The sequence below is a fragment of the Xenopus laevis genome, chromosome 2L, assembly GCF_017654675.1.
Source record: "Xenopus laevis strain J_2021 chromosome 2L, Xenopus_laevis_v10.1, whole genome shotgun sequence".
Lineage (NCBI taxonomy): Eukaryota > Metazoa > Chordata > Amphibia > Anura > Pipidae > Xenopus > Xenopus laevis.
The window spans coordinates 74,896,688-74,912,860 of record NC_054373.1 but is presented as its reverse complement, the minus strand read 5'-3'; the positions used below and the strand labels follow the sequence as shown (position 1 = coordinate 74,912,860).

At 37.3% G+C, this 16,173-nt stretch overlaps 1 protein-coding gene across 5 annotated transcripts in view; it reads left to right on the top strand.

The window, feature by feature from the left end:
* magi3.L (membrane associated guanylate kinase, WW and PDZ domain containing 3 L homeolog) overlaps positions 1-16,173 on the top strand; it is a 149,495-nt gene that overhangs the window by 123,078 nt on the left and 10,244 nt on the right. For 3 of the 5 annotated variants that reach the window (XM_041582067.1, XM_041582066.1, XM_041582065.1), the window contains 5 exons: positions 2,976-3,161; positions 8,073-8,175; positions 8,335-8,401; positions 9,351-9,494; positions 12,875-13,013. In XM_041582067.1, the coding sequence (XP_041438001.1) occupies positions 2,976-3,161; positions 8,073-8,175; positions 8,335-8,401; positions 9,351-9,494; positions 12,875-13,013 (639 nt within the window). Of the gene's footprint in view, positions 1-2,975; positions 3,162-8,072; positions 8,176-8,334; positions 8,402-9,350; positions 9,495-12,874; positions 13,014-13,453; positions 13,512-16,173 lie in introns of those variants that run through there. The other 2 variants (XM_041582069.1, XM_041582068.1) reach the window with 1 other exon arrangement.

Below are 16,173 nucleotides of genomic sequence, written 5' to 3'. Positions count from 1 at the left end.
GCTCTGACAGATGTATTGTGAATTAAAAATACCTTGCACTGCTAAGAGACATCCGTGTGAAGAACATGAGTCATTTAGTGCAGAATCCAGAAACGTGTCTAAATATTAATGATATGAAAATGTGTACTTTACATAATACGATCTGTTTTTTTATGCATACTGTATGTAAGTTAATAGATATTATAACAAGCACATTAATAGCTCTTTGCTTTAATACTTTACATTTTATTTCTGCAATGATTCTACAGCATGAATTGGCAACCTGTAGTCTTTCTGAATAATAGACCCCCCCTCCCAACTATATAGCTATTGTGCCTTGCATGAGAATTCAGCCCCTTGGACTTTTCCACATTTTGTCGCGTTTCCGTGTCGAGGTTTAACAGTGATTATTTATTGTTTTAACATACTTGACTCTTTGAAGATGCAAAAGTTATGTAAAAAGCAGACATTTATTGCAAATTCCCCCTACCCATTTAACTGCAGTTACAGCTGCAAGTCTTTTCCAGTAATTTTCTACCAGCTTTCTGCATCTGGGTCCTGCAATTTTTGCACATTTTTCTTGTCAAAATTGCTGAGGCTTTATCAGGTTGAATTGGGTTCCGTTGGTGACCACCAAGTCTTGCCACAGGTTCTCATTTAAATTGAGGTCTGGACTTTGTCTGGGCCATTCTAAGATATTCTTGTTTTAACCCTTTAAAGGAAAACTATACCCCCAGAATGAATAATTAACTTACAGATAGTTTATATCATATTAAGTGGCTTATTAAAGAATATATAGTAAATATTGTCCTTTTACATCTTTTACTTTGAGTCTCCATTGTGTGATGGTCTATGTGCTCCCTCAGATATCACCTGACCAAAAATATTGCAGCTCTAACTGTAACAGGAAGAAGTTTGGGAATAAAAGACAGCGAGTGTGGGAGCTGCTAAGCGAGTGCAAGTGGGTTTGCTGCTATCACTCAGCGTGTGTCGTATCACATGTATGTGGTGTTGGAGCAGGTCCATGCAGTGTTTACATGTGAGAGATGTTGGTGGGTTTTTACCTTGAAATCTGAACTGCAGACTCTAAGGGAGGACTTGCAGCACTGAGAGCAGCGGCCAACGTGGGAGAGGAAAGGCGGCTCGCAGAGCAACCACTGGCAGGGGTTAATGGAGTGAGGGGGAGGAGAAGGGGAAGAAGAGGCTAATGAGGGAGGAAGGTTTGTGACAGTCAGGAGGGGAAGTAAAGGACAGAAGGGTATTTAAAAAAAGGGCTACAAGTGAGCCCGAAACGTCATGTTGTTGCAGATCTAAAATCCACATGCTAATAAAGGCTTTTTAAATTAAATATCCTGAATGGAGCTGTGTCATACATTGGAATGTTAATGAAACCGGTTGGACTGTGGGCCACTGGACATGTGCACCGCCTGAATAATTAAGAGGTGGATAGTGGATGAGTGCTGACTACAAAAACTATAACAAAAGGGTAGGGGGCTGGTCCACAGCTTGTCCAAAACAGTAAATTTACCATTTTGGATGAAGATGCTGGGGAGGAAAGCTCTGAGCTGGCGTGTATGGAGCAAGCTGACTCTCAGAGCACCCCGTGAGGCAGTGGCTCTAATACGGGTGGGGGCGGGAGTGCAAGGAAGGAAGGGCAGGTTCTAGTTACAGGGGATTCAATTATTAGAAAGGTGGACTGGGCTGGGGAAGACCCGGCAGTCTTGGTACACATAGTTAGAGGAGGTGGTGAAGTCCTCAAGAAAAATTTTAAAAAACTAGGTGTAAAGTTGTGGGTGAGGACTTCCAAGGTAATTTTCTCAAAGATACTAGGGATATTAATGCGTGGCTGAGAGATTGGTGTAGGGAGGAGGGTTTCGGGTTTTTGGATGACTGGGCTGTCCGATTTCTCAGTCGGCTACAGGCTCTTTGCTAGGGATGGGCTGCATCTCAATGATGATGGTGCAGCTGTTTTGGGTGAGAAGATGACTAGACGATTGCAGGAGATTTTAAACTAGGCATCGGGGGGAGGGTTCAGTAAAAGATTTAGTGGAAGACAGGTTAGATGAGATAGTGGGCAAAGGAAGGGAACATGTGGGAGGAGATTTGGTTGGGAATACTGTTAAGGATAGGGAAGACCACATGTCATTTGTTCAATATGGTACCAACATTAAATGTATGATTGCAAATGCAAGGAGCCTGGCTGGTAAAATGGGATGTGATTGGTGTGGCCGAAACATGGCTGAATGAGTCGCATGACTGTGCAGTTAATATCAGCGGCTATACTTTGTTTCGGAGGGACAGAGGCAATAGAAAAGGATGAGGGGGTATATGTTTGTTAGGCAGGATTTTAAAGCTTATATAAAGGAGGAGGTTATTTTAGAAAATGAGGGGGCAAAAGTCTTATGGGTAGAGTTCTTCACTAATTGTAAAGAGTCCAGCAAATTAATTGTAGGAGTATGTTATAGACCCCCTAATGTAAGTGACGAGGAGGAGGCTAAGCTCTTGATGCAAATAGAAAAGGCTGCTAGTTTGGGTAAAGTAATGATAATGGGGGATTTAAATTTTAAAACTAAATTTTAAAAATTAGAATTCTTTGGACAAATTGGAGTCTACGGGAGACTGCCTTCCCTTAAATCAGAGCTTTCTGGATAATGGGTTTCCAGATAATGGATCCCATACCTGTATAATTTTTTTAGGTCTGTAACCTAAACTTCTATAACAATATAACCCTAAAAATTATAATATAACTAATCTGGAATCATATCGGAAATACATTTTATTATATTCACTAAAATACATCTCATTTGTGCCTTTTTTGTAACAACCTTTTCCCTACATTTTTAAAGTATTTTTTTCTAAAGACTTTGTCATTCTTAGTAGAAATGTTTTGACGTTCTTACAAATTATAAGAGCTATAGAGTTAAAGCTCCCAATCCGAAGAGATGTCATGGAGAAATATGGGGTGTGAAACATCTCTTATGCTCTGTTCTGCTTAGTTATCCCTCACAAGATTGGCCGTGTGATTGAAGGGAGCCCTGCTGATCGATGTAGAAAGCTGAAGGTGGGCGACAGGATCTCTGCTGTAAATGGACAGTCCATTGTAGAACTATCACATGATAATATTGTGCAGCTAATAAAGGATGCTGGAAATGCAGTCACCCTCACAGTGGTTGCTGAAGAAGGTAAGAAAGACACAAAAATTTTATTACATAAGCTAAATATATATGCATTTATAAGCTACATATATGTAATTTAATATTGTGTCATAATTGTATATGTAGTGATATTTTATAAATATTGCTATATACACTGACTGGTGTAAAAGTCTCACCTTTTTGTTTTCAGCTGTATTATGTGGCTTTCTTGGTGGATCGTAGTCAGATCAAAGATCTGATGTTTTAAGATTCTGGAACTATTGTAGAATATAAACCTTCATTTAATGCTGAAATCAACTTGCCATCAATGATGATTTAAGTTGTATTGTATACAGGATGCAAATTATGCCTGTCATGCAATCTTTTCCAAGTTGTTGTACCGTGTTAACCAGTCACAGGGCATCCTGTCATCCCATCCGCTATAATGAAAACTTCGGGCGACTTCGGAAAACGAAGCGCCGTGTGTGCTTTAACGCAGGCAACTTTTCATTCATTTCCTCTTGGTCTGTCCTATGTATTGTAATTTACCAGCCACAGGTAAGTAGATAAATAACAGCTTGGGAGGAACAGGTAATGTGTTATTTGATCTCAAAGGTGTTACCATTAGTAGCGGAAGCAATGTACAAATTTGCTAGTGATGCAACATTTTCTCCCACATGTATAGAGATATGTGCACTGTGGTTCATTTACACCCAGTGAACAAGGAAGAAGCAGGAAAAAGATAACTCAGTGGTGCCTAAAACTTGGCTCCCCCTCTATTAAATTTTTCCTTCTCCTTTAAATCAAATAAGAAACAGCAAATGTCTGGAGTGACAATATGTTGAAAGGGGTGGTTCACCTTTAAGGTAACTTTTATTATGTTATAGAACGGCCAGTTCTAAGCAAGTTTCATTATTTATTTTTTATAATTTGCCTTTTTCTTCTGACTTCAGCTTTCAAATGGGCATCGCTGACTCCCTTCTAAAAAAAAAATGCTCTGTAAAGCTACATATGTATTGTTATTGGTACTTTTTATTACAGATCCTTCTATTTCTATTCAGGCCCTCTCCTATTCATATTTCAGTCTCTTATTCAAATCAATGCATGGTTGCTAGGGTTATTTGGACCCTAGTTACCAGATTGGTTAAGATGCAGATTGAAGAGCTGTTGAATAAAAAGCTAAATAACTCAAAAACATTCAATAATAAAAAATGAAAACACATTGCAAATTGTCTCAGAATATCACTCTCTACATCTTATTAAAAGTTATCTCAAAGATGAACAACCCCTTTAAATATGTTTATAGTAAAAAAAAATAAACTATGAATGGTCTTGGTTTAAAAGTGTGTGTTTTAAATCAGTGTGTGTACTTCATTAGTAACTCAAAGATATAAAAAGATATAAAATATACATATACTGGTACCTACTCCTGTATTTAATATGTGCAGTCAGTCCACAATTTAATGAGAAGCAATATAATTCCTCTGTCAGATAGATGGGCTTTGCTGTTTTCAAATAATAAGTACCTTAATCCAGCAGGCAGATGGATTAGCACAAGGGTACATTCTCATTTCAGTGCAGATATTGGACTTCAGTCTCTTTTATGCAAAAAAATATCAAAGGCTCGATTTACCTGTTCCTAAATATTTAATTAAACAGTGTATTTTAGTATTTATCAAAGGTGTTGGTTTTCATTAAAAGTATTGCATTTTTAGAATACTGAATTGTTTTAATCTATGACATTTTATCTCTCCAGTTAAATATGAAATTCAGAATTTTAATAATCGAAGTCAAGATATGCACACTGATGTAGCTTTATATGTTTTAGGCTTTCTTTTATAATTAACAGTTGTTTAACAAGAAAATGGCAAATCTACACTTTATACTTGTGGTGTGGGCTAATTATCTGTTGTTCTTTTTTTGTTTTGTTTTTTTATCAATAATGTTTCCAAAAAAACTTCTTCAATTGAAGATTAAACAAGGTGAAATAATTTTTTCTTTAAGATTATTACGTGCACATTAGGGCTGAACTTCACAAGGTGATCAGCACCGATTCGTTGCCAGGCGATGACACGCATGTGACGCGTTAGAAGTGCAGAATATAATGGGACTGATCGAGAAATTGCAAGTACAGACTATATGTATCCGACTGTCGGATGTGAACGATGCATGCTGCGTCTTCATCCGACAGTCAGACACATGTAGTTTGTACCTGCAATTTCTTGATCAGTCCCATCCTATTCTGCACTCCCTACACGTCACGTGTGTGTCATCGCCTGGCAACGAATCGTCAAGATTGCCTTGTGGAGTGAAAAATTAGCTGTGTCTAGAGAACTGTATAAAACATTAAAAATATTTCTGGTTTTCATATAGAAAGTGATTATAATACAAGCAATTGCTGCCCACAAAAAGCCACATTTAGGGTCACACCAATTATGCATTTGGGTCTGTATACTGACTTAAAGAGGAAGTTAAGTAAATGTAGAATTTTATTGATGGATATATTCTAAACAGCTTTGTAATTAATCTTTATTATTTAGCCTCTTTTTAATCTGAGTGTTCTCCCTAGAAAAAAAAATAATTTGTGGCAGGGAAAAAACTAAAAATTAAAGATGCATCATATATCTTGTTGCACATTATTATAATTGTTATCATAATCCTCCAATCGGCACTGATCAAACTTTTCCCATCTCTCTTCACTAAAAGAAATGACTTGTGATTAGCTTGCAGATGATTGCATTTACTGCCTAGCCCTATGCTGCTATCCTAAAACAAGCTTTTATGCTATTTCAAAACTGCCTCTATACACAGAGGCAACTAAAAGACACGTAAAGTATCTGCTACCCCTTGGGTTGCAGAGAAGGGTTACATCTACCATGACTACAGAGGCGTAACAATAGTGCACCGGGCCCCCCTGCAAAAAAATCATCGGAGGGCCAGACACACTGCACTTCCCAACCCACCTGCCTGTCTGCACTGCCCATTCCTGCCTCATGCCAACCCACTCCTAGCCCCCTCCCGCTCAGTGCCACAGCAGCCTCCATCCCTCCTCACCACGCAAAGGTAAGATAGTGGCTGGGGGGTTCTACGTAACTGTAGAGGAAGCAGGCTCTGCAGTCCGGGCCCCCATGCGACCATGGGATCTGCTTCCTCTATAGTTATGCCACTGCATGGCTACATGAGTTTTTTTTCCATATCCAAATCCAGAGGGATGTTGTATTGCCACTTAGTACAAGCTGCTCTTGGCTGCTAGCCCAAAGAGCTCAGAATGAAGAGCTTAACGAAACCATTACCGCATGGAAGAACAGCATCAAGCTCCAGATAAATGTTTCATTGCTTTCCTAACTTCTTGGCTGTATTCCTGAGCCCTGTAATTGTTATCACTGCATGCAGCTGGTCGGCAGCTTAAACTGCACCAATAAAATAGTAAAGAGCCAGTTCTTAGTATTTGATTTCTTTTGAGATTTGCATTGTGTTCTTTGAATGATATTAACCATTTAACTTGATGATGACGTTATAATCTGTAGAGTTGATATTTTACAACGTTTTTTCCCTGTCCCCACCTGCTGCCCTGCACTCTTTTTTTTCTATGTTTTTTGCCTGAACTGCTTTTGAGCTGCATTTGCTTGCATTGTCTGTTGCTTGCCAATATGCCACCAAGTGCATATTGGCAAAGTAGCTCACTTAGTAACTTTAAACAGTGCATGTCATAAAATATGTTGCAAACACTTTTGCTGAAATATAAATGAAGTATTCTAAAAGATGGACAAGCATTTTCTGCACGAAGAATGTACATAATTTTTTATGGTAAAAAATAGATATGTGACTTTCAAACAATGTTAATTGAGCAAGTGAAAGACTCAATTCTACAAGCCCCTACAAAATTGCCTCACTCCCAAACCTAACCTACTTCTAGACAGCCTTGCTTTATAAGCATCAGTTAAATATATCCCAACCCCAGTTAACTGGTTTATAATAAAGAAAAGTCTGTCTTGATTAGGGATGCACCAAATCCACTATTTTGGATTCGACTAAAACCCTGAATCCTTTATGAAAGATACCAGAACCTTAATTTGCATGTGCAAATTGGTGCTACATGTGCATATACATTTTTTTTCACTTCCTTGTTTTGTGTTGAAAAAATACATGATTTTAAGGATTTGGATTTGGTTCGACCAGGCAGGCAGAATCTCGGCTGAATACAGAACTGAATTCTGGGCCTGGGGTTTTCCAAATAACGGATCTTTCTATAGATTATCTTACCTTAAATCTGCCAGAAATCATTTAAACCTTTAATAGGCCCAGGTGTGTAGTAACAATATGGATTCATGTAGCTTGGTTAGGATCAAGTACTAGGAAAATACATACAATATATTATAAAAAATTAGAATTATGTTCTTAAAATGGACAATGACTTCTGAAATTTTGAGTTTTCTGAATAATTATGTCTTCCCATACTTGTATGCTCATTATATAGTATACACAACAGCGCTTCCACTGGGTCAGCTTATCTCCCACATCATTTGCATCTTAGATATGTGCAGTATTTAGCAAAGATGAGTTTATGGTGTGGTGGTATAGTCAAAATGTAACATGTCATGGACAATATACTCCCAATACAGTTCGACATCTTAAATAGTAAATAATAAGTTGCTTTTGTTTATGACCTTCTTTGCTTTAATAATATAATACTGTTGACTCATTTAATCTTTAACAATAACAATTCTAAATATTAATTGATTTGTTTTGTGTGTGTGTGTGTGTGTATATATATATATATATATATATATATATATATATATATATATATATATATATATATATATATATATATATATATATATATATATATATATATATATATATATATATGCACACATACCTGCCATGCAGTAGGTCATGTTCTCTAGTGTATATCTCTGATACAAAAATTGTTTATTTTCTGCTTTCCTCCTTTAGAACACAGAGGTCCTCCATCTGGAACAAACTCTGCAAGGCAGAGTCCAGCACCGCAGCACCGAGCTATGGGACAGGCTCAACCCTCTTATGGAACCTTGGACAGGTTGAAATTGTTCCACTTTTATTTAAAAACCATTATCAAAAATGTAACCTTAAAGGCTTTGTGTATTTTAAAACTAGTCGTAATAATGTCAGTAAATATTAATACTTGTATTGTGCCAAAGCAGTCAAGTTGAAAATTATTTATTTCACTCACTTACAGGTATTCATGGTCTGATCATAAAGCTGACTTTGGACCCACACTGTCTGCAGGAATTTGGCAAAGCCAGGTAAGAACTTGTACCTTCGGGTTTAAGGAAACAAATAGAGCTTTAAAGGGGTGGTTCACCTTCAGACAACTAGTAGTTTTCAGATAGATCACCAGAAATAACGACTTTTTCCAATGACTTTCTATTTTCTATGCATGACCATTTTCTATGCATGACTGTTTTTCTAATATTGAAATGGGAAGTATCATTTTTCACCTTAGCAGCTCTAGGAGGAGGGGTCGCCGATCCTGTAAACTGTTCTAAATGGATACATTTAGTTGATACATTTCTTATCTTTGTCCCTGCTAGCATAATCCCTGGGTTTCATTACAGACAGCTGTTAGACTTGATACAATAGTTGCTAATACTCCAGAGATGCTAAAGATTAATGTATCAACTCAATGTTGCAAAATTGTAACAGTTCAGAGTCTGCATTACAATTACTGAGCTGCCAGACTCAACACCAGGGACACAAACATTCAACTTTAAACTTAGATTTTGTAAAAACAGTAAAAAATAAATAATGGAAAGTAATTGAAAAAAGTCTTTATTTCTGGGGAACAATCAAAAAACAACTGAATTGAAAAAAGTGTTTGGAAGGTGAACAACCCCTTTAAAATACACCATTCATTTTATACAATTTTTTACCATGTTTTTAGTGGTCCAAAATGCCATACTACCCTGATAATGATCTTAGGTCAAGAATAAATCCAGGCATTGCCCAGTAATGCCCAGTTGAGACTTTTTCCCTTATCAATAATGTTATAGATTTCGTACTTTTTCAGTCAACTCAGTGTAGTTATGTAGTTCAGTGGGAACATAATTGTACTGCTGATTACTAATTTGAAGTACAGATATGACGTTCAACTATTAGTTATCCACTGATATGTACTGCCAGGTAAATTCTTATGCTAAATGTGCAATCCATTTAAGTGATCCCCCCCTAAGATATGTCTTGCTGTTTTAACAGAGTGTTGGGTGCTACCCTGTGGAACTGGAAAGAGGTCCTAGAGGTTTTGGATTCAGCCTGCGTGGAGGAAAAGAATACAACATGGGTCTTTTTATTTTACGACTAGCAGAAGATGGTCCCGCCATAAAAGATGGGCGTATCCACGTATGTATTTCATTAAACATTCATCTGTATATCTTTTATAAGCTTGATATGCAGTTATTTTAATAAATTTGTGTAGGTCATTATTCCAAATGTCTGGCCTTCCCACACTACCCCAAGTGTATTCTGTATTAATTTCTATTCCCATAAGCACTATGCTATGCAGTGGTAAAAATGATTGTCCAAGGAAGGTTCTATTAACCAAGAAGGACTCCTGTAATATAAATCTTTTCTATGTAGAACAGGTCAAATCTGTATGTACATGCATAGCTTGATAGCGGTCAGAGATTATGGGGCATATGGACTAAAGTGTGAATTTTTTTCTCGTCTAACTTCATCAAAGTTCTCCCCAGTTTGCCAAGTGTATTTTCACAATATATCTCGTATTTACTAATAATCGTACATGTGTAAATTCTCTAAAAATTTACAAGTAATTTTCACAAATTTTCACAAAATTCAACATTTGTCTGTTAGCAATTATGCCCTATTGACCGAAACATCAGTTTCTGTGGGAAAATAATTGCAAGTTGCAAACTTGTCACTTCTCATATATAATACAAATAATTCGTTTTTTTTAAGCAAATCAGAAATATAGTTCACTATAGTTGATTATTAAGCAGTGCACTGCACACAGTGAACAACCCTGCAGGGAAGCAATGTATGGATCACTGAGTGTTTTTATTGTTGTACTGCACTAAGGAACAAACCTATTTTAATGCCCTTATGCCTGTTAAAATCAGTCTCTCTGACACACAAATTCTGACTTTCCATACAGAAAAAACACTCTGTTTTTCTATAAAGTCACTCCATTTAAACATACAGTTCAGTAAACAAAAGCCTGCTGAATCTACTTGAGATTTTTTTTTCTTTTTAATGGAACCTTCAGGCCTATACTGCCTGTTCAAGAAGAAAAAGAAAAATGACAGGGAAAGCAGAGAATTTGTACAGGTCAACAATTTGCAGACAAAGTTCCCTTAAACGATGTGTGTATTATCTGCATGTGCAATACAACCTCTTTACATGTTGAGTTTTAGTTTGGTGAATGTGCCTTTATATCTAGTATAGCAAGTCTGTGGATTAACTACTCAGTTGCTGTTTTGACCATGTGGGTGTCAGAAGTATTTAAAAACATAGATATTCTGCTTGAATAAGCTTAATTTTTATGGGAACTAAATGCATATATTTTAAGGAAATTAACACATAGATATCATTGATCTAAACATGCACCCATGCTGTACCCCATACCAAAATCTTCTTTTTTTTGTATAGGTTTTTGAGATGTAAACAGTGTATTATTGTGCTTCTTCAATAGCATTTGTTCCTAATGCAGCCATGCTGTGTGTCAATAGTGCATCTTGCTGGAATAAAAGCAGATAAAATTTGTCAGACTGTTGCCAGAAAAAAACATTAGGTTGAGTGACTCACAAATAAGTTGTTATATAATAAAAACAATAGACTCGTTGAGAAACAAATGTAGAACAAATGCATTAAAGTCTATTATTATTATAGGAAAAGCTAACCTTAAAGGGATCCTGTCATGATTTTTATGGTGTCGTTTTTATTTCTAAATTACACTTACACTGCAAATACTTTACTCTACCATGTAAAATTTCATTCCTGAACCAAAAAGTGTTTTTTTTTATTTACAGTATATTATTGGTGTGTAGGCAGCCATCTCAGGTCATTTTGCCTGGGAAACTGACAGTATGTCTAGCCCGATGTCAGATTTCAAAATTAAATATAAAATATTCTGCTATTTTGAGAAATGGATTGCAGTGCAGAATTCTGCACTGCGCTATTAACTGATTTGTTTTGGAAAAAAACATGTTTCCCCATGACAGTATCCCTTTAAAGGAGACAGATATTGACTGGAGCAACAGGACTGTGTGGACAGTTGATGGGAACAATTTATAAACATGTTGCATGGCAGTTTTATTTCCTGTTTTCAGGAGAAGACAAGCAGATTTCATGCTATACTGGATCTAGTAATCTTTAACAACCCAGAATGTATAGCAAATGTGCCTTAAACCCCTGTGTAATGGTGACCATAATGTTATATGAGATTAGTAAGAAGTTTGACATTGGGGTTGCAGTAGATATGATCTATCTGGATACAGTGCCCCCACAAATTCTCTGCTTGGAGAAGGGTTCTTAGTGGAATCCCACAAGTTTTGTATTGGGTCCACTTTAATTTAACTTGTTCATTAATGTCTAGGGGGGGGTCTTGGGAGATAAAAAACTATGCGCCCAATTAATTCTGTATAGGATGTGGCATCCTTGCAGCAGCCTCTTAAACTGGCAATCTGGGCAGCTAAATGAAAATATTACATTTTAATAAAAGTAAGGTTATGCACCTGAGATGCAAAAATATACAACCTACTCATACCCTTAATGGGACTGCACTAGGCAAGTCAAAATTGGAAAAGGACTTTGGAGTTGTTGAATATAAACTTGGCTGTAGCAAGCAATGCCAGTCTGCAGCTGGTAAATAAATAAACAACCATCTAATAAACTCTATGATAATTTATTTGCCTGGGCTTATTGAGCTGCTGGTGGGAAACATTTAAGGGGAATGAAGTTACTTAATTTTTTAAAATTAAAAATTTAAAATCAGTAAAAAATATTTGTGTACTATTTGAAACATGCTTTTATGGTGATACATCCCTTAAAGTATAACAAGTATTGTGCATTTTTAATTTCCTAAGGAAGAGAAAATGAATTATTGTAAAAACCATCCCTGCTCAGCAGACCAGAAACCTGCTTCTTACCCTCAAACTGTAATAATATTGTAAGCTTGTAACGAAAATTGCTCTCAGGGATTCAGTTACGAGTGCCAGGGCACTGCAATTTTAAAAATAATATATACAAATGTTTTTTTCTTTTCTTCAGAACTAAATAATAATCAGTTCCAAGACATAAAACATTAATAAATAATATAATGTCTTTGTAATGTAAATGTGCTTGCTAAAGCCCAGACAGGTAAAAAACTGGTTTTAATTATATGTGTACAGCAAAATCTTTGTAAATTAAATTTTTCATCCAGTGTTCATCTTCAAGATGTCACATGCCCCAGTTTTACATACAGTTTGATTAATGTCTAGTACTTTGTATAGCTAATAGTAGGTGTGTTGGCGTCCGGTTGAGCAATTTGCCTAGTCAAACTCTAAAATAATATCAGCTTAAAGGAGCCAGAATCTACTTGGTCCAGCTAGTAACTTGATCTGCTCCATGTATGAGATCTGTTGGTAATCTTGATACCTATAGACTGAATCGATCATGCAACAAATGGTATCTAGTTTATCAAGTAAGATGATCATAATGAGAGTTAATTCATGTGTATATATAAATGGATAAATGCATATTTATATTTATTTTTGTTTTAGGTTGGAGACCAGATTGTTGAAATCAATAGTGAACCAACACAGGGCATCACTCATACTCGGGCAATTGAGCTAATCCAAGCTGGTGGAAACAAAGTTCTTCTCCTTCTGAGACCCGGAACAGGTCTTATACCAGACCACAGTGAGTAACAGCCTGTGTTCCTTTACTTTCCTACTTATAATGTATTCTTTAAAAAAAAGACAATAGTCCGTGAAAAAAAAATGGGACAATTGTTATGTTATTGATTGACTTCATGGCAATCTTAAAATGAACTCTTTGGATCCAAAAATAAAGCCTGCAGTGAATTACTTGCAAGCAAAACATTCAGCAACAATCAGAGTGAATGTTCAAGTGATTTAGTGAGAACAAGTTTTTCATTTTAGATCCAGCCTAAAACTTCACCAGTCTCATCAAAGTGGTGATTTTGTCCTGTGGGGTGTTGCTATATATACTATTCTAACCTATGTAAATCATTTCTGTACCTTACCACACATTGCTAATGAATGTTTGGTGTAATCTGTTGCTAGCTATGCTTTGGTGATGTCAGTACTCTGTTCCAGGCTTGTTTTCCTTCTCCTCAGGTTTGGCTCCTTCCAGCCTCTGCTCCTACGTGAAACCTGACCAGCAATAAGGCTTTCTCGTGCTTTTCTTGGTCTTTCCCTTAAAGACTTGGTAAATGTGCATGCCTCATAATTCAGCTTTCCACCTTGCATCCTTCACTGCCTGTTCATTGTCTGCTTTAATGCTGCTAGTGCTCACTTCTAATGCATGTGAATGCACCACTATCGTTCAACATAGAGATTGGTTATTCTAGCTTTAAGATCCTGTTGTTTGTTATAATCACAAAACAATATTTTATACTGTAATCTTAAACTGTGAATCTGTTGTCTTATTTGGATTGTCTTTTAAACGAGTTGGTCAAACATTTATCATTAGCCTATGGCTAAGTGTCCTTGGTAGACCCAAAACGCGTCAGGCCTTGGTTCTTATTTACGGAGAATAAAATGAAAGCTTTTAACCTTTTACAATCTGACTTTGTGGGTCCAGGCTTGTGCCGGCCTCTTTTGATGTCTCCTGTTGTTTGCTCCCTTTACCGAAGGTCTGGATCTAACGCACTTAATACACTGCATTTACTGGTTCGATATTTGTATATTCAGTTTATTGTTTAGCCTAGGAAATAAATATTGCTTATCAATAGTATACTAGGCACCTTACTTTATTTTGTTTTTAGTTATCCTTTTTGTTGAAGAGTGCAGCTGTCACTTTGTGATCCTCTCAGGTAATGCAGATTTGTGGGTTGCCTCCATATGCTGGGCTGTAAAGAGCTTGGACAGTGTTTTTGACTGATGCTGCATAGCGGTAAAATACACTCTTTAAGGCATTTTCAACCATGCATGCCTTTAACAAGCAGAACCCATTACATACCAGCAATTCATACTGACAGGATGAGAGTAGATTTCTAGTATTTTGCCCCCTCCCCCTTCATTTGGGAAAAATGTTAGAAATGGCAGTTTTGTTGTAAAGAATGCATTTTGACAAGAAAAAGAACAGAGGCACAGCATAGTTATATTTAAATGCTACTGAACAGAAGGGAAATATTATAAGCACAATTTTTGTCACATGAATCACTGAAACTTGTGTATTATAATAATGTACCCCTGTTGCAAAATATGACAATATTAGAAATCACATAGTTCAAAGATGAGGCCTTCAGCCTCACACTTTTGTAGGATCATAGAAATCCTCTGTGAATAATATATAATATAGTGGATAATGTACCCCCTACTGTGTTTTATAAAAATATCATTAGTCACCTAGGAGTTATGTGACCATATAAAAGCACAAGGCTGCAGGCCATGTGCTTTTATACAGGTCACACAACTTTGAAGCGACTACTAATATCTTTATAAATGTAAGTAGGTGGTACATTATGTATGTGGGATGTTTTACTGGCTTTGCTTTGTGTGCTGCAAAATGACACTTAAGTCTGCTTTGCTTTTGTCCCCTTTGTTGATTTTAGTTTTCTCCCTGTAGTTACTTTTTTGAGGTTAAGTACCTTTTTTGAATTCCATCTGCTTTTTGCCATGTAGTCTGCCCTGGTGACATCATCAGTTGCAGGTTAAAGAAAGAAAAGAAGGGCAAAATGCGAGTGAATGAGGGAGACAAAAACCAGGACCAGAGTGATGGTGGGACAGGGAGAGATACATGTGATGATGGGTAGAAGGGTGGGGGAGCGAGACTTGAGATTGACTGTGCGATGGGGGACCAGAGTGGCATCATGGGGGAGGAGCAAACGGAGCAGACATGGAGGGGCATGATGCGAAACTTGAGGCGATGGAAGCCTTGAAGGGAGGAGGAGGGACACCAGAAAGGCACTGTGCGCAGGGGGAGAGAGAACGAGGAGGCATCATCTGACAGGGGGAGTCAGAGGGGGCAACAGAGTGGACACAGAGGGGCAGGGAGAGCGAGACCTGATATCGAAGTAGAGAGGGCCATAGCTCAGAGCGAGTTTGGCAGGAGGAGCGCACCATGCTATGTAAGAGCTGAGGGAATTAGACTGGAGAGGGCAAGAGTGGAAGATGAGCTGCAAGGAGACCACAGCAGCGCCAAATGCTGGCTCTAGCATATAAACGGCATACTGATGTAGGAAGGCACGGTTATAAGGATATAGTTTGGGAACCCCTCTTAATTCTTTGGAGTTTTGTTTATCATTGGCTGAGCTTTCAAAGTTGCAACTTACTTTTAATATATAACATGCCTTATGGAAACAGTAGTATTTCAGCAGTGACAATGTAATTTTTGTCTCATCAGTCCAAAGCACTTTGTTCCAAAATGACTGTGGCTGGTGTAAATGAGCTTTTGCATACAAGTGACTCTGTTTGTGGCATGAGTGCAGGAATGGCTTCTTTCTCATCACTCCATACAGCTGTTGTTTGCAGGTCTTTGGAGGTGATCTTTGGTTTGTCTGTAACCATTCTCACAATCCTCTGCATATGCTGCTCCTGTATTTGTTGGCCTGCCAGTCCTGGGTTTTATAGCAACTGTGCTTGTGGCCTTCCATTCCCTGATTACATTCCTTACAGTTAAAACTGACAGTTTAAACCTCTGAAATAGCTTTTGGTATCCCATGCGGTCACTCTTCAGTGAAAAGTCAAGCACAACTTGCAATTGGTCACCTTAAATACCTTTCCTCATGATTGGACACACCTACCTAAGATATTCAAGGCTTAAAGTCAAAGTAAACTTTATTGTCATCTCAGCAGTATACAAATATACAGTGAGACGAGACGACATGGCTCAA